The sequence below is a fragment of the Ranitomeya imitator genome, chromosome 4 (assembly GCF_032444005.1).
Source record: "Ranitomeya imitator isolate aRanImi1 chromosome 4, aRanImi1.pri, whole genome shotgun sequence".
In the NCBI taxonomy this organism is placed as follows: Eukaryota; Metazoa; Chordata; class Amphibia; order Anura; family Dendrobatidae; genus Ranitomeya; species Ranitomeya imitator.
Genome location: NC_091285.1, coordinates 429,793,724 through 429,816,870, shown reverse-complemented (window position 1 = coordinate 429,816,870; position 23,147 = coordinate 429,793,724). Strand labels below are relative to the sequence as shown.

Here is a 23,147-nt window from a genome sequence, read left to right as displayed (position 1 = left end):
TCCGGCGGTGAGCCCACCTCAAAGCCGTGACATGTACGCTGTTTTCAACAGCTGTCATGTGGCCGCAATGGGCGCGAGCGGAATCGCGATCTGCCCGCTCCCATTAACTAGTTAAATGCCGCCGTCAAAGTCTGACAGCGGCATTTAACAAGCGCCGCCGGCCGCGCGACCGTAAGCGCTCGCTCCGCTGACCCCCGTCACATGATCGGGGTCAGCAGTGCATTGCCATAACAACCAGAGGTCTCCTTGAAACCTCTATGCTTGTTGATGGCCGATTGCTTTGAGCGCCACCCTGTGGTTGGCGCTCAAATCAATGCTGCATTTCTGCTACATAGAGGTGATCTGTGCTTCACCTCTATGTAGCAGAGGCGATCGAGTAGTGCATGCTTCTAGCTTCCTATGGAGGCTATTGAAGCTTGCCAAAAAAAAAAAAAAAGTGTTTAAAAATATAAAAAAAATATAAAAGTTCAAATCACCCCCCTTTCGCCCCAATCAAAATAAAACAATAAAAAAAACAAATCTACACATATTTCGCATCGCCGCATTCAGAATTGCCCAGTCTATCAATAAAAAAAGAATTAACCTGATCGCTAAACGGGATAGCGAGAAAAAATAAAACCTCCAACTGCATAAAAACTTTGATGGGAGGAGTGCCTCTTTAATAGAACTAAAACTTTATACAGATTAATTTTTGACCTGGAGGAAAATATAATTGATGTTCCATTTCAGGGTAAAAACTTCAAATTCAATATGAATGAAAGACACGTAGAAAAAAAGCATCCCCTGGCATTCTTTCTCTAAGCACGAAAAATTATTATATCAGTATTATTTTTATGAATATAATCTTTCTCATAAATTGTTTTTATGTGTATGATATAGCTGAGTTTTTTTCTGTTGTCCTTGCCTTTTTATCTGCGTGTACGGCCTTTGTGTTGTATGTTTGTACATGCCCTCGGACTTCACTCGGTCGTTCTGTCTGTTTGCGCTAAGTATTAATAAATGATGTTAAGAGCTCCAGGATCTGGCTGTGTGAGTTATAGTAACCGGATTTGCTTTAAAATATTTATGCCTGTCTGCACTTATTCAGGAAATTGATAAGAACTACATAAGAATGAATCAGTTTGTTGCGGACGTTCAGGAGCTTTCCATGTTGCTGGTGCAAGTCCGACTGCTTCATTTGGCAATCTCCATTATTTTTGGACTGATCTTTTTCACAGTCGGGTCACACCTGCTGCCAGATCTGTGCTCTGTGGCCATCTTGATCAAGCTATCTTTTTGCTTGTAAAGTATAGCACAGGGGTCAGTCTTCTAATTTATCTCTGAATCTAGGATGTGATAAATGTCTGCTTGGAATGTTGTATCTATGGAATATCTATTACTGGTTTTCTGCCCATAAAAGGGTAAATACGTTGTAAAAAGTCACAACGTATCAAAAAGTTGGCAGTGGTTACAAGCGAGCATCTAATTAAATGGAAACTGCCGGCTGGACTGTAATGAAGTTCAGGTTCTGATGCTGCCTTATTACAGAGTCATGAGGTGACCGGCTTGTTACTTCACCGTGATCCTATTAAGGAGAAATGAGACAATTTGATTTAAACATTAACACAACGCTTATAAAACATATTGGGGTGAGATTTCCTGTAATCAAAATGACCTCTCATGAAATATCACAGATGCAAACATGATCCGTGATTAGCTGTACCAGGTTTCTTCCCGGAATCCAACACTTTTCTCCATCGTTTCTTTCATTAGTCGTAGCAGTATACAAGATGGTTAGGTCATATAGGAATTGATGGATATACCCAGGTAAATGGATATGTACACACAGTGCATCATAGAATGACATTTCCAACATTGTTACTTTGTTCACATGACCTTAAAAGCAAAAGTGACGCTGCATTTTTAGCAATAGATAGATAGATAGAGAGATAGGTGTATGTATCGGAATCACTGTGTATAAAAATGTGTGATATGTATAATAACATTATTGAATATTGTTCTATACTCGGAGTCATTGTTTAAAAAAAAAAAAAAAAAAAACTGGGAGAAAGTTCTAAAAGCATTGTCCATACAACCCACTATTTCAAAATGAGTCCACTAGACTTCCTGCAAAGTGCTGATTATTCTCGGAGACGCTGCCACCAGTAGGTATTTCTGCTTTAGTAGAAATGTCGTACTCAGGGCCTTCGTTAGGACATGGCAAACTAGGCATTCGCCTATAGCCCCAGGGGCTCCGAGCCAGTGGCGTGCCGCTAATAACGGCAGACCACACGGCCTCTGTGGGGCCCATGAGTCAAGGGCTGAAGCCCCCTCTCCCATCTTTCCCCCTCTGCACACTTATTAGAACATGGAAGAAACACAAGATATGACTGTCAATCTAGCTCGGTATGGGGCTCAATGCAAAATATTGCCTTGTGCGGTAAGGATGATTATGAGAAACATTAGGAATCAGCCCAGAACTACACGGGAGGACCTGGTCAATTGCCTGTAGAGAGCTGGGACCACAGTGTCAAACATTACCGTTGGTAACACACTACATCGTCATTGATTTAAAATCCAGGAGGGCACACAAGGTCTCTCTGCTCACTCACGCCAGCACATGTCCAGACCCATTTGAGGTTGGCCAGTGACCATCTGTATGATCGAAAGGAGGCATGGGAGAAGGTCAGATAAGACCAAAATAGAACTTTTTGGTATCAACTCCACGCACCATGTTTGGGGTAAAAAGGATGAGTACAAGTCCAAGAACACCGTCCCAGCCGTGAAGAATTATGGGGTAAACATTATACTTTGGAGGTGCTTTTCTGCAAAGTGGACAGGACGACTGCTCCGTATTGAAGGGAGGATGGATGGGGCCATGTATCTCGAGATTTTGGCCAACAACCTCCTTCCTTCAGTAAGAGCATCAAGATGGGTCGTGGCTGGGTCTTCCAACATGACAATGACCCGAAACACACAGCCAGAGGCATTTCAAGGTGCTGGAGTGGCCTAGCCAGTCTCCAGACCCGAACCTACTAGAAAATCTGTGGAGGGAGCTGAAACTAAATGTTGTCCTGTGAGAGCCCCAAAACCTGAAAGATCTGGTGAAGATCTGTATGGAGAAGTAGGCCAAAATCCCTGCTGCAGTGTGTGCAGACTTGTTCAAGAACTACAGGAAACGTCTGACCTCTGTAATTGCAAACAAAGGTTTCTGTACCAAATATTAAGTTCTGTTTTTCTATTGTATCAAATACTTATTTCATGAAATAAAAAAATAATTATGTAAAAATCGTACAATGTGATTTTCTGCATTTTTTTAAAAAGATTGTCTCACATTTGAAGTGTGCCTATGAGAAAAATTACAGACCTCTCCATTGATTGTAGGTGGGAAAACTTGCAAAATTGTCAGTGTATCAAATACTTACTTTCCCCACTGTATGTACTATATGGGGGCTTCAATATGCTACATGGTGGCTTCATTATTCTCTATCAAAGACTGTAGGCAGTGTATTATACTGTATGTATTATATGGGGGCTACATTAAACTTTGCATAATATATGTACTATATGGGGGCTGCATTATATTCTTATCAATGATTGTGGGGTATGCATTATAGTATGTGTGCTATATGGGGCTGCATTGTACTGGATCGAGGACTATGGGTAATGCATTATACTATGAGAAGTGCATTGTAATATATGGAGGACTATGGGGGTGCATTGTCCAATATGGAGGACTATGGGGCACATTATACTATAGGGAGGATTATGGGGCTCATTATACTATATGGAGGACCATGGGGTGTGCATTATACTATGTGGAGAAGTATGGAGTGTTATACTAAGTGAGTAATTGGATTGTTTATGCCGGGACAAAAATCATTGTTCTCAGCAGCACATCATCCGGTGTAAGCTGCAGATGTGCTGCTGATAACATGATACTGTATGGGGACACATTGATCGACTAGTGCCCATTATTCTTCCTCAGCCAGTGTAAAGAGGTCGAGAAACTAGCGGCGAATAACTTCAATATTGTCTCACGTTTATTCAACGACCTAAACTCAGCGCAGGTAAAATATTATTATTATACATTTTTATAACGCCATTTATTCCATGGCGCTTTACATGTGAAAAGGGGGCAAATATAGACAAATACATTAAACATGAGCAAAAAAACAAGGCACTAACAGGTATAGAAGGAGGGAGGACCCTGCCTGCGAGGGCTCACAGTCTGCAGAGGATGGGTGAGGATACAGTAGGAGGGGGTAGAGCTGGTCATGTGGCGGTTCAGTAGGTTGAGGATCACTGCAGGCTGTAGGCTTGTCGGAAGAGGGGAGTCTTTAGGTTCTTTTTGAAGGTTTCTATGGTAGGCGAGAGTCTGATGTGTTGTGGTTGAGAGTTGCAGAGTATGGGGGAAGCACGGGAGAAGTCTTGGATGCGGTTGTAGTAAGAAGAGATGAGAGGGGAGTAGAGAAGGAGATCTTGAGAGGATCTGAGGTTGCGTGTAGGTAAGTGCCGGGAGACCATGTCGCAACTGTGTAGAGGAGACAGGTTGTGGATGGCTTTGTATGTCATAGTAAGGGTTTTGAACTGGAGTGTCTGGGCGATAGGAAACCAGTGAAGGGCTTGGCATAAAGGATAGGCTGGGGAATAGCGGTAGACAGGTAGATTAGTCGGGCAGCAGAGTGTAGGATGGATTGGAGTGGTGCTAGAGGGGAGGCCAGAGAGTAGGAGGTTGCAGTAGTCAAGGCAGGAGATAAGGGCGTGCACTAGTATTTTTGTAGTGTCGTGGTCAAGGAATGCACGGATCCGGGAAATATTTTTGAGTTAGAGACAGCAGGAGGAGGCAAGGGCTTGGATATGTGGCTTGACAGAGAGGGCAGGTGTCGAGGATCACCCCGAGGCACCGGGCATGTGGGACTGGTGAAAGTGAGCAGCCGTTGACATTGATGGATAGGTCTGGTGGAGGGGTAGAGTGAGATGGGGAAAGATGATGAATTCTGTTTTGTCCATGTTCAGTTTTAGAAAGCGAGCAGAAAAAAGGCTAGATAGCAGACAGACAGTGTGGGATTTTGGTGAGTAAGGAGGTGAGGTTCGGATAGGTAGATCTGTGTGTCATCAGCATAGAGATAATACTGCATACCGTGGGATTCTATGAGCTGTCCCAGGCCGAAAGTGTAGATGGAGAAGAGTAGGGGTCCTAGAACAGAGCCTTGAGGAACACCGACAGACAAGGGGCGAAGTGAGGAGGTGGTGTGGGAGAGGGAGACACTGAATGTTCAGTCTGTTAGATATGACGAGATCCAGGATAGGGCCAAGTCTGTGATGCCAAGAGATAAGAGGATCTATAGCACGAGGGAGTGGTCCACAGTGTCAAAGGCAGAAGACAGGTCCAGGAGAAGGAGGACAGAGTAGTGTCGCTTGCTCTTGGTAGTTAGTAGGTCATTAGTGACTTTAGTTAGGGCAGTTTTAGTTCAGTGATGGGGTCGGAAGCCAGATTGTAACCGGTCAAAGAGGGACCAGGAGGAGAGGTGGGAGGGCAGTTCAAGATGGACATGTTGTTCCAGTAGTTTTGAAGCGTAAGGGAGAAGAGATATCTGGCGATAGCTAGACACAAAGGATGGGTCGAGGGAGGTCTTTTTGAGGATGCGTGTGATCTTGGCATGTTTGAAGGATGAGGGGAAGACACCTGTTGTGAGTGAGAGATTGAAGAGGTGTGTTAGGTTTGGGATGAAGACCATGGCAAGGTTAGGGATCAGGTGGGACGGGAGCCGGTCAAGCGTGAAAGTGGTGAGGTGTGATCTTGACACTGAAATGTTTCTGTGTGATGGCACAATATGTGAGTAATTGGGGCCCCACTTTGTCTAAAACCGGCCCAAGTAGTACCACATGGCTCTTATTGAAAAAAATGGCTGACCTTGTAATATACGCAAGACCTTGTCCGTGAAAACAGGAATCACTTCTGCTCATATCTGTAGGATCTTGAGAAGACGTGTTGTATTGGGGAGACAACCACTTTAATGGGGAGTATGGTCCAGATAGTAAATTTAATTTATAAATAGAGGTTTAAATAAGGTAAAATTAATTATTTTGTACTCTAAATTATCTGTCCTTAGAATAGCCAATCAATGTTAGATTGGTCATTGACCCTTAGACTACAATTTCATGAAACACCACTACTAAAGTTATGGTATTGTGCAGTATAAAGCATTGCAAATGTTAAAGGGAACCTGTCACCAGGAATTACGCTGTTAATCTGCAGGTTAACAGCATTATAATGCTGTCTGGCACCTGCACGTAGCCAAATGCAGAGGGGAGAATACAGAGTGGCCGCTGTAACCGAACCCCCAGCCCTGACTGACAGATGGCCTCAATGTAGACCAGTGTCAGTCAGGGCTGTATAGTCAGAGCAGTGGCTGAACCGGCTGCGCCCCCACCTCCATGACTGAATACTGATTGCTGGCGGGGAGAATAAAGATAATTTTCTCCATGCTGCATTCCGCTGTGTGCAGGCACTGGACGGAATCATAACGCTGTTAACCTGCAGGTTAGCCACATATCTGCAGGTTAACAGTGTTATTCCTAGTGACAGGTTCCCTTTAAAGACTACTACTATGAGGCAGCCCCGTCTAACAATCACGTACCCTCCTATTTAATATTTCTGGCCTATCTTAGAGATAGGTCATCAGTTTTGAAGCAGATCTGTCATGAGACTTCACAAGGAAAATTTTATACAGTATTAAATAGATTTCTTACTTTGGTAAGAAAAATTATGTAATTAATTTGATAATCCATGTGACAATAGCTGTACGATCCTGATATTAAAATGAATATTTTCGCTAATCCAGTTATCACTTCCTGTCTGGCTCACTACATTGGATTACATGTGGCTACAGGTGCTGAAGTGGCCATAAAAACAGTTTGTCGTCTGTAATTGTACTTTGCAGCTCCATAGTACTAGAGTCTACAACATACATACTACTACTACATATTAATCGGGTATCCTAAGGGTAGGCCATAAGTTTTAAAGCAATTCTGTCACCATATTTCACAACGCTAACTGCATTTATTATTGCAAAATGCTCAGTCGTTGGTTGATTGGATTGTTTGTGTTGACATAAAAATCATCGTTGCTGACATCACATCACCCCACGTCAGGAGTGGATGGGCTTCCAACAATATGCATGCTCTGTGGGGACAGAATATTCATTTTAATAATTGTTCTGTTCCGATACTATGTTTATTTACCTGTGTCAACCGGTCTTTAAACGAGCTCCAATCTACTTATATGTAATTGACCTGTGCTCATTTCTGGTCAATAACCTTTACTGAGCAGTTATTGGCTCCCATGTGGGGCCATCACATAACCAAGACAGATTTTTATCTACTGGGTGTCCTTCAGGTGCTCATAATACCATTTCAAATCACCAATCGCTTATCAGTGTTTTGAAAAGTTAAGGCCCCATACACATTAGATAGCTTCTATCTCTCCTGACTCCAAATGTATAGTAATGTTCTCCTCGGCTGAGCTCTCCTCTGTTCCTTATGAGAGAGTCACTACCGTACTCCTGGCAGTGGCTGACCTCCCTGAATATATGAATTGCCAGGGTTGACCGTTTGGCCCTCACACACTTTAGACTGACAGCTGATTTGGCGATACAGGTGGTATTGGCTTACCTTAGTCTGATGTGTATTGGGGCCTTTACTCTGCATAAAAGCAGCTTGGTAAGCTTTACATTCCTTTGTTAATTTTGTATTGATCCACTTGTGACTCCCTCTCGGGGTGTCCTACAGGCTATGATCCTACAGGTTATGTAGCTACCTCTTCCTGCCTGGGTGACTACATTGGCCTACAGGTACTAATGTGATCTGCTATGATACATTGCACCTCTATGGTCCTCAGGTTTGCTTTGGGTCCTTCCCCTCTTAGGCAGCAGGAGGCATGAGAAGCCTGCTCAAGAATGTAGTGTCTGGATGAAACCATGCATGAAACGTGCAGCAACAAGACAGGTAGTACTGGCTATGTGCTTTCTCTTTACTGAGAGGATAGCTGGAGGGTACAGTAGTCTTCATCTACCTAGACTGTCTAACAAAAAAAAATGGCCAATGTTCTATTTTTGTGTGCAGTTTAGACAAAAGTAGCCACCATCCATTGTACAAGAAGTAGATCCCGTCATCTATATATGTTTTTTTAAAGGAATACTGTATATGTTTGGAAAAAAAATAAATAAAATGGCTCAGTAGTTAGCATTGTTATGCTGCAGCGCTGGGGTATTGGGTTCCAATCCAAGGACAATACCTGTATGTGGTTTGTATGTTCTCCCCCATTTTATGGCTTTCTTCCAGGATTTCCAGTTACCTCCCATATTCCAAAAATGTACTTGTGGTTTAATTGACTTCCTTTTTACCTCGTTAGCTGGACCGCCAAAAACTCATGTTTTAAATCATCCAGTTGGGATACTCTTGTTTTCTTTGTCAAGGGTTACATTGTCCGATCCTTGTCTGTTCTTAATAAGTCAAGTACAAAGCTGTTTTGACCCCTCACCCGGGATAACCCCCTCCACATTAACAGCTGTTGTTCCTTTCATTTGCTGAGGTAATTGTAACTTGTAGTCAAAATTGGAAGGTTCCCCATGCAGTGTAATTCAGGTTGTCTCCCTGTTATCCCCCTCCTGGCAGTGTTACTGGAAGGCAGCCGCTAAGCTTATTAGTCTGCTGTCACTCACATTACCAGCCCTGGAGACTGACGACCATTTAGCTGTTTAAACAGGTCTCTGGGGTTGCCACACACAGAGGAGATTCCAGGACAATGCTGATCATTGAGCGGCACGTGTAGATGTGTACACGTCGTATTTCTCTACCGAGATGACCTTACTCATCTCCACAACAGTGCGAAGTGTGAGGCATAAGTGTGCATGAAGATGTCATAATTGCTCTAGGCCAGGGGTGGACAATTAATTTTCCCAAGAGGCCATATGAGACATCATGACTATTGTGGAGGGCCGAACTAAGCTGAAATGAATTCTCGTCAATATTAACATATTAATTATAATAATTTAATATTGTATCACTTAATTTTCATCAGAATTATGTATGCTAACTTGCTGCTGCTAATACATGTTGCAATAGGGCTGATTGTAACATGTATCTTACCAGTAGCAGCGAATCAATACCGTGTGATTTACTTCTTTTTGTGAAGTTTATAAATTTTATTGCTCCTGTTGTTCAGCTCTTGAACATTGATCAACAGCTACCTCCACAAATTATGATGTTCACACCGCCCTACCACACTTAGTACGATGTCCCCCACAGCCCTCCTACACAGTATGATGTCCCCACAGCCCTCCCACACACAGTATAATGTCCCCACAGCCCTCCCACACACAGTATAATGTCCCCATAGCTCTCCCACACACAGTATAATATCCCCACAGTCCTCCCACACACAGTGTAATCTCCCCGGAGCCATCCCATACACAATATAATATCCCCACAGTCCTCACACACACAGTATAATATCCCCATAGTCCTCACACACACAGTATAATGTCCCCACAGTCCTGCCACACACAGTATAATATCCCCTCAGTCCTGCCACACAAAGTATAATGTCCCCACAGTCCTCCCACAAACAGTATAATGTCCCCACAGTCCTGCCACTCACAGTATAATATCCCCAGAGCCATCCCATACACAATATAATATCCCCACAGTCCTCCCACACACAGTATAATATCCCCAGAGCCATCCCATACACAATATAATATCCCCACAGTCCTCACACACACAGTATAATATCCCCACAGTCCTCACACAAACATTATAATATCCCCACAGCCCTCCCGCACACAGTATATTATCCCCACAGCACTCACACACAGTATAATGTCCCCACAGCACTCACACACAGTATAATGTCCCCACAGCACTCACACACAGTATAATGTTCCCATAGCCCTCCAGCACATAGTATGATGTCCCCATCAGCCCTCCTACACAGTATGATGTCCCCACAGCCCTCCCTCACATAGTATAATGTCCACACAGCCTTCTCACACACAATATGATGCCCCCACGCCCAATGTGATTGTCCAACAGCTCTCCAACATAGTCTAATCTAATTTTATGTATTTTATACCTATTTAATACAAATCATTCCTATGGGTTAAAATATTATTTATAGAATTACATTTATGATGGCGCAAAAGACTTTTGCTCAGGTTTACAGTTTTGTTTGGTGCTTAAGTAGTCATTTGTGTATATCACAGTTATTAAAGGAATAATAATTGATTACTCTGTGTGCATATATGGGCAACATACCCCATTAAATAACGCCAGTTAATAACTGACAGTCCACTGGTAAAACTGTTTTTATTTAAACCGGACATGTGATTTGTAAGAAGGATAGGTGTAGCAATATGGAGAATGTGGCAGTATTTCCAGATAGGAGGAGAGTGTACATTACTATATAGAGACGTGACTAATTATCTAGTCCATTTGATTATTCTTAGGAGGAACCAAAGTTTGCTATAGTAGCCGAGTATGTTAACTTTGCTCATGTGTTAAGGTACCGTCACTCTCAGCAACTTTGCAACGAGAACGACAACAAACCGTGACGTTGCAGCGTCCTGGATAGCGATCTCGTTGTGTTTGACACGCAGCAGCGATCAGGATCCCGCTGTGACATCGCTGGTCGGAGCTAGAAGTCCAGAACTTTATTTGGTCGTCAGGTCGGCGTGTATCGTCATGTTTGACATCAAAAGCAACAATGCCTGCAATGTTTTACATGGAGCTAACAACCAGCGAGAACGATAAGTGAGTCGCCATTACGTCACTGGATCACTTCTGCATCGTTCTGGAGTTGCTGTGTTTGACGTCTCTACAGCGACCTAAACAGCGACGCTCCAGCGATCGGCTCGTTGTCTATATCGCTGCAGCGTCGCTGAGTGTGACGGTACCTTTAGTCTCTAGAACGTATCGGGATGCAATTTGTATAGGACATACCTTCTGATAACTAAGTTGGGCAATGTCTATCTAGCCCTTTAAGCTAGCTATTTGTGTGAGATAGTTGATGGCAGATAACCATCTCCGTTGACTCCTTCATACTCAACTCAGCTGAGTGTTCATGTATTTTCAATGGGGAGAAAGAGTCAGCTAGACATTTCTGGCAAAAGCTCATCTCCCTGTAATACAAAAGTATCTGGTGCTGAAGCTAGAACTGCTCGATCCTTGTTTACCCTGACTTCACATCAGATGTATGGGCCTTTCAGTTTCATCCAGTGTGTGTGAAGGGGCTTTAGATTCCTTAGCCAGGTAAGGCTACTTTCACACTGGCGTTGTTTTGAATACATCGCAATGCGTCATTTAGGGGAAAAACGCATCCTGCAAAGTTGTTTGCAGGATGTGTTTTTGCCCCATAGAGTAACATTACCAACGCATTGCGACGTATTGACACACGTCGCAACCGTCGTGCGACGGTTGCGCCATGTTGTGGCGGACCGCCGGGAGCAAAAAACGTTAAATGTAACGTTTTTTGCTGCCGACGGACCGCTTTTTCCAACCGTGCATGCGCAGCCGGAACTCCGCCCCCACCTCCCCGCACCTCACAATGGGGCAGCGGATGCGCCGGAGAAATGCATCTGCTGCACCCGTTGTGCGGCGCATCAAACGCTAGCGTCGGAATCTCGGCCCGACGCAATGCGACGGGCCGAATCCGGCGCTAGTGTGAAAGTAGCCAAAGACAGATAACATAGATGTGTCGCTCGGAACCAATTCATTTGTCAATGCTCCTGTGTGCTTTTATGAATTTAGATTAGCATTATCTCTTTTTTTCTAGAGATGGCTGCTTCTTAGATACTTTCAGCCCATTCATAGGGCCTAAATTTGCATAAGATCATGAATGTTTTTCTTAAGGTACCGTCACACTCAGTGACGCTGCAGCGATATAGAAAACGAGCCGATCGCTGCAGCGTCGCTGTTTAGGTCGCTGTAGAGACGTCAAACACAGCAACTCCAGAACGATGCAGGAGCGATCCAGTGACGTAACGGCTACTCACTTATCGTTTTCGCTGGTTGTTAGCTCCATGTAAAACGTTGCTGGCATCGTTGCTTTTGATGTCAAACACGACGATACACGCCGACCTGACGACCAAATAAAGTTCTGGACTTCTAGTTCTGACCAGCGATGGCACAGCGGGATCCAGATTGCTGCTGCGTGTCAAACACAACGAGATCGCTATCCAGGACGCTGCAACGTCACGGATCGTTGTCGTTCTCGTTGTAATGTTGCTGAGTGTGATGGTACCTTTACCCAGTAAATGAATAACAAACTCTGTGTAGTTATATAGGTCAAAGCTTCTGCAGTTATCCGACTGCTCCCTTTTTGGTCCCGCTTTTAAACTCTTTATAGAACAAAGTTTTTCTTGGCTATTGGTAATGTTAAGATTGCTGAGATGCAGCCCCTTTTTTATAAAATTAAAAGTGGTGTCAGTGATGAGCGAATGTACTCGAATAAGGTGTTATCTAAGCATGCTCGTGTGCTAACCGAGTGTCTTCTGTGAGCTGGAAAAATATGTTTGAGTCCCCGCTAACCAACCTATACAATGAAGTCTCTGCAGAACACCACCTCTTTGAGAAGATCATCCATCTAGAAGACTACTTCAATGCAATTCTGGGTGGTCATCTCAAAGAGGGTGCACTTGTACATACGTATGTGGAGTGTGTTATTCTATACTATTATCATATTCAGTATATCAGGTTGATTGCAGGCTATGAATATGTGCAAACAGAATCCAGTACAAAACTACTACCCTCATCCACAAAGCACTCCATGGCTCAACACCACCCTACATCTCCTCTCTGGTCTCAGTCTACCACCCTACCCATGCCCTCCGCTCTGTTAATGACCTCAGGTTAGCATCCTCAATAATAAGAACCTCCCATTCCCGTCTCCAAGACTTTACACGTGCTGCGCCGATTCTTTGGAATGCACTACCTAGGTTAATACGATTAATCCCCAATCCCCACAGTTTTAAGCGTGCCCTAAAAACTAATTTGTTCAGATTGGCCTACTGCCTCAACGCATTAACCTCACTATCCCTGTGTGGCCCATTCAAAAAACAAAACATAATTGGCTTCCTCGCATCATGTTCTCATACACTTTATGCAGTTAATAGCCCTCTGTGTCTGTACTGCTACATACTTAGGCAGTTAACTGGTTCATGCAGCTTTACATGAACACCTGAGCCTTACACTATGGCTGGTCTGACTAACTAAAGCAATTGTTACCATCCACCTCTCGTGTCTCCCCTTTTCCTCATAGTTTGTAAGCTTGCGAGCAGGGCCCTCATTCCTCTTGATATCTGTTTTGAACTGTGATTTCTGTTATGCTGCAATGTCTATTGTCTGTACAAGTCCCCTCTATAATTTGTAAAGCGCTGCGGAATATGTTGGCGCTATATAAATAAAATTATAATAATAATAAGTGTATGTGTCTTCATCTTTTATCCTATTTCGTAAAACCAGTCAATCCCTAATTTTACTGATGTGTTTGAGACTTTTGGCAACAGAGCTGAAGAACAAAGTCTCTGGACATGTCCCCTTGCATGGTCCTTTTAATATCGTGATTATTAGCATACAGTTGTGGCCAAAAGTATTGACACCCCTGCAATTCTGTCAGATAATACTCCTTTTCTTCCTGAAAATGATTGCAATCACACATTCTTTGGTATTATCTTCATTTAATTTGTCTTAAATTAAAAAAACACAAAAGAGAATGAAGCAAAATGCAAAACATTGATCATTTCACACAAAACTCCAAAAATGGGCCAGACACAAGTATTGGCACCCTCAGCCTAAGGCCGGCTTCACACTTGCGAGTTTTACGGACGTAAGAGCGCAGAAACTACGTCCGTAAAACTCGCAAAAAATACGGCACAATTATTCTCTATGCCCCTGCTCCTATCTGCCGTATTTTACTGATCAGTATTATACGGCTTTCTACGGCCGTACAAAATCGCAGCATGCTGCGTTTGTCACCGTACTGCGCAAGAAATACGCCAATGAAAGTCTATGGAAGCGTGAAAAATACGGATTTCACACGGACAAGCAGTGTGACTTGCGAGAAATACGCAGCGCTGTTAGAGAGAAAAGCCGGTAATTCAGTGCGGTGTACAGTAAAATCACACTGACAGCTTCCAGTCCAATAGGTAGAATAAATGTGTACACATAGAATAGGTATATATATATATATATATATATATATATATATATATATATATATATATATATATATATATATGTCAGTGAGACACATATATGTATATATATTAATATTTATTCCAGCGCTATACAGCTTGAAAGCCGGTAATTCAATTACCGGCTTTTTCTTTCTCCTTCCTAAAACCCGACATGATTTGAGACATGGTTTACATACAGTAAACCATGTCTTCTCTCCATTTTTTTTGCAGATTCCACACTACTAATGTCAGTAGAGTGTATCTGCAAAATTTGGCTGTTCTAGCTCTTAAAATAAAGGGTTAAATGGCGGGAAAAATTGGCGTGGGCTCCCGCGCAATTTTCTCCGCCAGAGTAGTAAAGCCAGTGACTGAGGGCAGATATTAATAGCCTGGAGAGGGTCCATGGTTATTGCCCCCCCCCCCCCTGGCTAAAAATATCTGCCCCCAGCCACCCCAGAAAAGGCACATCTGTAAGATGCGCCTATTCTGGCACTTGGCCACTCTCTTCCCATTCCCGTGTAGCGGTGGGATATGGGGTAATGAAGGGTTAATGCCACCTTGCTATTGTAAGGTGACATTAAGCCTAATTAATAATGGAGAGGCGTCAATTATGACACCTATCCATTATTAATCCAATTGAATGAAAGGGTTAAATAAAACACAAACACATTATTTAAAATTATTTTAATGAAATAAAAACAATGGTTGTTGGAGTATTTTATTCTACGCCCAATCCAGTCACTGAAGACCCTCGTTCTGTGAAAGAAAAAACATAATAAACCAACAATATACTTACCCTCCGCAGATCTGTAACGTCCAACGATGTAAATCCTTCTGAAGGGGTTAAAACATTTTGCAGCAAGGAGCTTTGCTAATGCAGACTGCTCCTCGCTGCAAAACCCCGGGGAATGAGTCTAAATATAGATCAATGAGCTATATTTAGCTTCATTTGCGGTGAGGTGCCCTCTGCTGGATGTTCATAGATCGTGGGAACTTGCCTAGAAAGCCAGGGAGCTTTCTAGGAAATTTCCCATGAAATAGCTACACGGGAATGGGAAGAGAGTGGCCAAGTGCCAGAATAGGCGCATCTTCCAGATGTGCCTTTTCTGGGGTGGCTGGGGGCAGATATTTTTAGCCAGGGGGGGGCCAATAACCATGGACCCTCTCCAGGCTATTAATAGCTGCCCTCAGTCACTGGCTTTACTACTCTGGCGGAGAAAATTGCGCGGGAGCCCACGCCAATTTTTTCCGCCATTTAACCCTTTATTTTAAGAGCTAGAACGGCCAAATTTTGCAGATACACTCTACTGACATTAGTAGTGTGGAATCTGCAAAAAAAATGGAGAGAAGACATGGTTTACTGTATGTAAACCATGTCTCAAATCATGTCGGGTTTTAGGAAGGAGAAAGAAAAAGCCGGTAATTGAATTACCGGCTTTCAAGCTGTATAGCGCTGGAAAAAATATTAATATATATACATATATGTGTCTAATGACATTATATATATATATATATATATATATATATATATATATATATATATATATATATATATATAGACAGTATATATATATTTTTTTTTCTTTTTGGGACACATGGATCATTTCTATAGCGGTATGTTGGTTTTGCAAGCCTGCGAGAAAACCACGCAGTACGGATGCCATACGGATTACATACGGAGGATGCCATGCGCAAAAAACGCTGACACACCCTGCCTACGGAGGAGCTACGGACCACTATTTTCGGGACATTTCAGCGTATTACGGCCGTAATATACGGACCGTATTTTCATACGCTGTGTGTGAAGCCGGCCTAATACTTGGTTGCACAACCTTTAGTCAAAATAACTGCGACCAACCGCTTCCGGTAACCATCAATGAGTTTCTTACAATGCTTTCTCTCAAACCATTTTCTAGTGCTTTTTTAAGTGTGTTTGTTTGTGTGTTTGTCCTACTGGAAGACCCATGACCTCTGAGGGAGACCCAGCTTTCTCACACTGGGCCCTACATTATGCTGCAAAATTTGTTGGTAGTCTTCAGACTTCATAATGCCATGCACACGGTCAAGCAGTCCAGTGCCAGAGGCAGCAAAGCAACCCCAAAACATCAGGGAACCTCTGCCATGTTTGACTGTAGGGACTGTGTTCTTTTCTTTGAATGCCTCTTTTTTTCTCCTGTAAACTCTATGTTGATGCCTTAGCCCAAAAAGCTCTACTTTTGTCTCATCTGACCAGAGAACATTCTTCCAAAACGTTTTAGGCTTTTTCAGGTAAGTTTTGGCAAACTCCAGCTTGGCTTTTTTTATGTCTCTGGGTAAGAAGTGGGGTCTTCCTGGGTCTCCTACCATACAGTCCCTTTTCATTCAGACGCCGACGGATAGTACGGGTTGACACTGTTGTACCCTCGGACTGCAGGGCAGCTTGAACTTGTTTGGATGTTGGTCGATGTTCTTTATCCAACATCCGCACAATCTTGCGTTGAAATCTCTTGTCAATTTTTCTTTTCCGTCCACATCTAGGGAGATTAGCCACAGTGCCATAGGCTTTAAACTTCTTGATGACACTGCGCACGGTAGACACAGGAACATTCAGGTCTTTGGAGACGGACTTGTAGTCTTGAGATTGCTCATGCTTCCTCACAATTTGGTTTCTCAAGTCCTCAGACAGTTCTTTGGTCTTCTTTCTTTTCTCCATGCTCAATGTGGTACACACAAGGACACAGGACAGAGGTTGAGTCAACTTTAATCCATGTCAACTGGCTGCAAGTGTGATTTAGCTATTGCCAACACCTGTTAGGTGCCACAGGTAAGTTACAGGTGCTGTTAATTACACAAATTAGAGAAGCATCACATGATTTTTCGAACAGTGCCAATACTTTTGTCCACCCCCTTTTTTACGTTTGGTGTGGAATTATATCCAATTTGGCTTTAGGACAATTCTTTTTGTGTTTTTTCATTTAAGACAAATTAAATGAAGATAATAACAAAGAATTTGTGTTTGTAATCATTTTCAGGAAGAAACTGAGTATTATCTGACAGAATTGTAGGGGTGTCAATACTTTTGGCCACAACTGTACTGTCAGTAAAGTTGGGTGGTTTCAATGTATTTTATGTTGGTACTTGAATTAAACTCAGCAATTTGTAATCTATTAGAATTGAAACTTCATTTTTATTTCCTTTTCGTGTTTTTATTTTTTCCCAGTTTTTGTTAGACTCAATGATTACTTTTCTTTCTCTAAAGAATTCCTCTGACCAGATATCGTTTCGTGCTGCTGGTGGGCTGTCAGTCGCGGAGCAGATCCTACAAATGGTTCCACCTCTAAGTAACTCCAGCACATCATTCCGCATCCCTTTCAAGTAAGAGTCCATTGTTTTTTTTACAACTTGGGTACATCATAAGAGTATGCACATATTTATGCTGAAAGTTAAAGAACTAGATAGGACTTGTATTTGCTAATGCACAGTTAGTCACTGTATGCCGCCTGCACAAAAGTAGAGGCTGTCTTGGCTGCTGACAAAGTGGTCACATGGATGATTCAACGGACTGCCGCTGTCTTAGATCATGTGAATGTGAAGACTGCCGGTCATTAGTGTTTACACAGTGGTTACATGGACATGAGATTATTTGCACAGACAGGGTGTAAGATAACAATAATCATACGTTTATACTAATCTTTTGTTCTTATTTTTACCTGTATGGCCCAAAAGGTGCTCGTGGATTCTCTGATCCCAAGGTCCAGGTGGGCACATGGGCATCAGTGCAGCAGACGGGTGAGGCACACAGGAAACGGATAACAGACAAGAGACCATTAGCAGGGTTACTGAATGCCACAGGAAGATGAGTAACTGAGGATCTGAAAGCCACAGGCAGACAGTAGACAAGTAGCAGTGGTACTGAAAGCCACATATAGGTGACGTCCTGAAGACTGCAGACAGATAGCAGTGGTACTGAAAGTCACAGACAGGTAACTTGGGGACTGGAAGCTGCAGACGGGCAGGTGACATCCTGAAAACCGCAGACAGGTTGCAGAAAGAGCTCCGGAGTAAGTCTTAAGGTACCTTCACACTAAACAACTTCACAACGATATCGCTAGCGATCCGTGACGTTGCAGCGTCCTGGCTAGCGATATCGTTCAGTTTGACACGCAGCAGTGATCTGCATCCTGCTGTGATGTCGTTGGTCGCTCCAGAACTTTATTTCGTCGCTGGACTCCCTGCAGACATCGCTGAATCGGCGTGTGTGACGCCGATTCAGCGATGTCTTCACTGGTAACCAGGGTAAACATCGGGTTACTAAGCGCAGGGCCGCGCTTAGTAACCCGATGTTTACCCTGGTTACCATCGTAAAAGTAAAAAAAGCAAACACTACATACTTACCTTCAGCTGTCTGTCCCCGGCGCTCTGCTTCCTGCACTGGCTGTGAGCGCCGGTCAGCCGGAAAGCAGAGCGGTGACGTCACCGCTCTGCTTTCCGGCCGCTGTGCTCACAGTCAGAGCAGGAGGAGTGCAGAGAAGCAGAGCGCCGGGGACAGACAGCTGAAGGTAAGTATGTAGTGTTTGTTTTTTTTACTTTTACGATGGTAACCAGGGTAAACATCGGGTTACTAAGCGCGGCCCTGCGCTTAGTAACCCGATGGTTACCCGGGGACTTCGGCATCGTTGGTCGCTGGAGAGCTGTCTGTGTGACAGCTCTCCAGCGACCAAACAGCAACGCTGCAGCGATCAACATCGTTGTCGGTATCGCTGCAGCGTCGCTTAGTGTGAAGGTAACTTTAATATCATGGAAGCAGGCAGATAGGAGATGTCCTGGAAGTTGCCAACAAACACATAGCAGAGATCCTAGATGACCATGAACAGGTAGCAAACAGAACTCCAGAGTAACTAGAAAGTCTGAATACCATGGAAGCTGCAGACAGCCAGGAGATGTTCTGCAGACTGTAGCAAGGAACGGGGCACAAACTAAAATCTTAATACCAAGACCCAGGTGTGGGAGCAAGCCGGGCTACTAGCAAAGCCCGAAGTAGACCACAAGAAAATATAGTAGACAAGGATGTAGGGGCAGAGCCCAGACCCGGGACAGGTGTGTAACGCTGAAATGATATGACAGAGCTCAAATACTATTTTAAGGGTATTGTCTCATTTCAGTCATTATGGCATCAACGTCTGATAAATGGACATCCTACTTCATGGATCCATAGCTGTCTCCAGAACAGAGGGCCAAAGATCCTATCCTATAGTGGGTGAAGTTGTGACTGGAGAGGTGGTTGCGTCTGCATGAATTCCACTATTTACCTTTATGGGAGTTCCCAAAAATGCTCTCGTCTGTAGATATAAATAGAAAAGGCTACACATTCACTGTCATCTCTATAATCACAGTATATGTTGCACCAGGTGGAATAGGGAATGAGGGGAACCTTGTTTTGAAATCAAGCGTGGATCTCAGATATATTACTCACAATTTCCAATACTAATTTCAGAATTTGACCACAATGCAAATAAATTTTATGTGTAATTATACATACACTACTTTATTGATAGTAATTTCAGCATTTTACCACAATCTAAATGGGAAGAGAAGTTGTTCTTGGAGAGACTGTCATCTCACTGGTAGTAGCTGGTGTTAGCTACCCTCAAAGTTCTTATGACAAAAGCCAAGAACAGGTGGTTCCTGATTCTTTTCGTAATAGGATTAATATATTGGTGGCTTCCAATCTGCCCTCCTACAACATAATGCTGTCTGGCCAGCCTCTGTTTGAGGTGTACAACTAATCCCTATAAATAGTTCCTAAAATAAGGTCAAACTTCGACTGGATTTCTGAGAGGACTAGTATTAATTCATGCATGATTAGAGGATAAAAGGATGCTTGGTTCACTTAGTATGGCACAAAGCAGAAAACTCAGCAATATGCTAGAAAAGTTGTGCACATATAGAATTTCCATATTTTCTTTAATCTATTAATGTTTGGAAATTAGAAACCAAGATTAATAGATGCTGAGGAAATGCTATAACAGTCATGGTATAACCAGCAAGTTAGGAATATGACATGGTTACACCACGATATTAGCCCGGTGTGAATTTTACTTGCAAAGCTTTTAATCCCTAATTTAAAAAAATAGCAGATGGTTTCTAAAAAGTTTTTTCACCCTCCTCCAGGGCACTTCCAGATTAAATTACACATTTAGTTCTGTTTAGTATGTGTTGTATGACAGAGTGTATGGTACAGAAATTAAAAAACAATAAAATATTTCCCTTACTCGACTGTTTGTCATATAGCAAAGTTGTCTAGTAAGCAATGGTGCACAACTAATAAATAATATCGCTATATTATCAGTTTGTGAATCTAGGACACCTGGTTGACAACTCTCATGCAGATTTTTAGCCAGAAACTGGCCAAAGCTCTATTCGCACCTGCATTTATTTAATTCCTCTGTTCCTTTCTAGGAACTAAGAAACCGAATTCATGCACAGTACCGTTGTGTTGCATAACAGATGCAAACAGCACCAGATGGCTCCAATTGACTGTGATGGAGTCTGCCTAGTTTCAATTATGGCAACATAATGTATTCTAAGTGTCTTTTCTTATCACAGTATTTTTATGACTGTAAGACGCACCAGACCATTAGACGCACCTAGATTTTAGAGGAGGAAACTAGAAAAAAAAATTGAAGCAAAAAATGTCCCCCATCCTGGTATGCATGGCTTTCTTATCTCTATCCTGGTATGCATGGCCCCCATCTCTGTGCTAGTATGCATGGCCCCATCCTTATCCTGGTGTGCCGGGCCCCCATCTCTTTCCTGGTATGCATGGCTCCATCCTTATCCTTTATCCTGGTATGATTGGCCCCGATCCCTATCCTGGTATGCAGGGACCCCATCTCCATCCTGGTATGCAGGGACCCCATCCCCATCCTGGTATGCATGGCCCCATCCTTGTCCTGGTATGATTGGCCCCAATCCCTGTCGTGTTATGCATGGCACCAGCTCACTGTTCTCTACGCCGGGACTGTGTGCTTGGAGCGCAGTGAGTATTCATTGCTCTTTAGCGAGCACAGTATCAGCCACAGCCGCCGGGTTTCTGCAGCTGCCGGGCTTTCACGTGTGCCGCTACTAAAAGGAGGGGATATTCATTGCATTCCACACATTCCACACATTGCATTCCTGGGAGTGGAATACAGTGAATATTCATTGCCTTAAGTAGCTGGCACACTGGAACGCCGGGCAGCTGCAAGAACCTGACTTCTGTGTATAACACTGTGCTCGCTATTGAAGAGAAATTAGTATTCACTCCTTTCCACGCCCTTGGACGTGGAATGGAGTGAATATTAATTTCCCTTTAGCAGCGGGCACAGGAGTTAGCTGCAACAGCCGGCTCCTGCCACCAGTGACCCGCTGCCGCTCCCCCACCTCCCCACCACAGCCAGATTAGGAACATCTGGACTATAAGATGCACCCCCCATTTTCCTCCACATTTTTGGAGGAAAAAAGTTCATCTTATAGTCTGAAAAATACGGTACTCTGTTGTGCCATTCTGCTGGTATACTAGACCTTTATAAATAAATTGCCAACTGGGTGTCAAGGAGGTTTGTTACAGGGGCAAAACTTCTTGTCAAAAGGTGTGTCCACTCACACAACACTGATTGGAAAGTGCCATGGTGGTGAGAAACACAATGCCGACTGGAAACACCAAGTTATAAACTTATTTATACATTTCTAGAAGGCATAGCAGTGAAATGTGTAGTACTATGCAGTATATACAAGCTGCTCCAGAATGGTTTGTTTATAAGGAGTACAAGTACAGCATTTTCTAAACCACATACTGTACATCAGAAGAGGTGACTGGTACTTTTTAAGTGGGACTGTACTTTCAACTGCATAAATCAATAGTACAGGTGATTGTTAGAAAAATTATAATATATCTTATTAGAGAATTCTGCTTTTTAATATATAAGCCACTTCTTGATCTCCCCTCTGAGCTCACCATCCTCCATGAAAAAAAAAACTCAAGTCTGTCTTGCTTTAAGGTACCTTCACACATAACGATATCGTTAACGATATCGTTGCTTTTTGTGACGTAGCAACGATATCGTTAAGGATATCGTTATGTGTGACAGCGACCAACGATCAGGCCCCTGCTGGGAGATCGTTGGTCGCTGAGGAAAGTCCAGAACTTTATTTCGTCGCTGGACTCCCTGCAGACATCGCTGGATCGGCATGTGTGACACCGATCCAGCGATATCTTCACTGGTAACCAGGGTAAACATCAGGTTACTAAGAGCAGGGCCGCGCTTAGTAACCCGATGTTTACCCTGGTTACCAGCGTAAAAGTAAAAGAAACAAACACTACATACTTACCTACCGCTGTCTGTCCCCAGCGCTGTGCTTCTCTGCACTCCTCCTGCTCTGGCTGTGAGCGTCGGTCAGCCGGAAAGCAGAGCAGTGACGTCACCGCTCTGCTTTCCAGCCGCTGTGCTCACAGCCAGTGCAGGAGGAGTGCAGAGAAGCACAGCGCCGGGGACAGACAGCGGTAGGTAAGTATGTAGTGTTTGTTTCTTTTACTTTTACGCTGGTAACCAGGGTAAACATCTGGTTACTAAGTGCGGCCCTGCGCTTAGTAACCCGATGTTTACCCTGGTTACCCGGGGACTTCGGGATCGTTGGTCTCTGGAGAGCTGTCTGTGTGACAGCTCTCCAGCGACCAAACAGCGACTGACATCGTTGTCGGTATAGCTGCAGCGTCGCTGAGTGTGAAGGTACCTTAAGACAAGAGGGTCTGCAAGATCAGTGAGGTGTCTGTTTACACCTCCTGTTGTACTCTACGGGGAGGTAAGAGCAATGAGGAGCAGAATGCGAAAATACTGGGATACTCCAAAAGATTGTGCTGAGCTTTCTAACAAGTCTTTTTCCTCAACTCAGAGCTGCATTGACAGCTATGCA

At 43.4% G+C, this 23,147-nt stretch overlaps 1 protein-coding gene across 2 annotated transcripts in view; it reads left to right on the top strand.

Moving 5' to 3' along the window:
- Window positions 1-23,147, top strand: part of SCAPER (S-phase cyclin A associated protein in the ER) — a 419,051-nt gene that overhangs the window by 293,881 nt on the left and 102,023 nt on the right. For both annotated transcript variants that reach the window (XM_069765538.1, XM_069765539.1), the window contains exon 23: window positions 17,455-17,570. In XM_069765538.1, coding sequence (XP_069621639.1) covers window positions 17,455-17,570 — 116 coding nt within the window. The remainder of the gene's footprint in view (window positions 1-17,454; window positions 17,571-23,147) is intronic.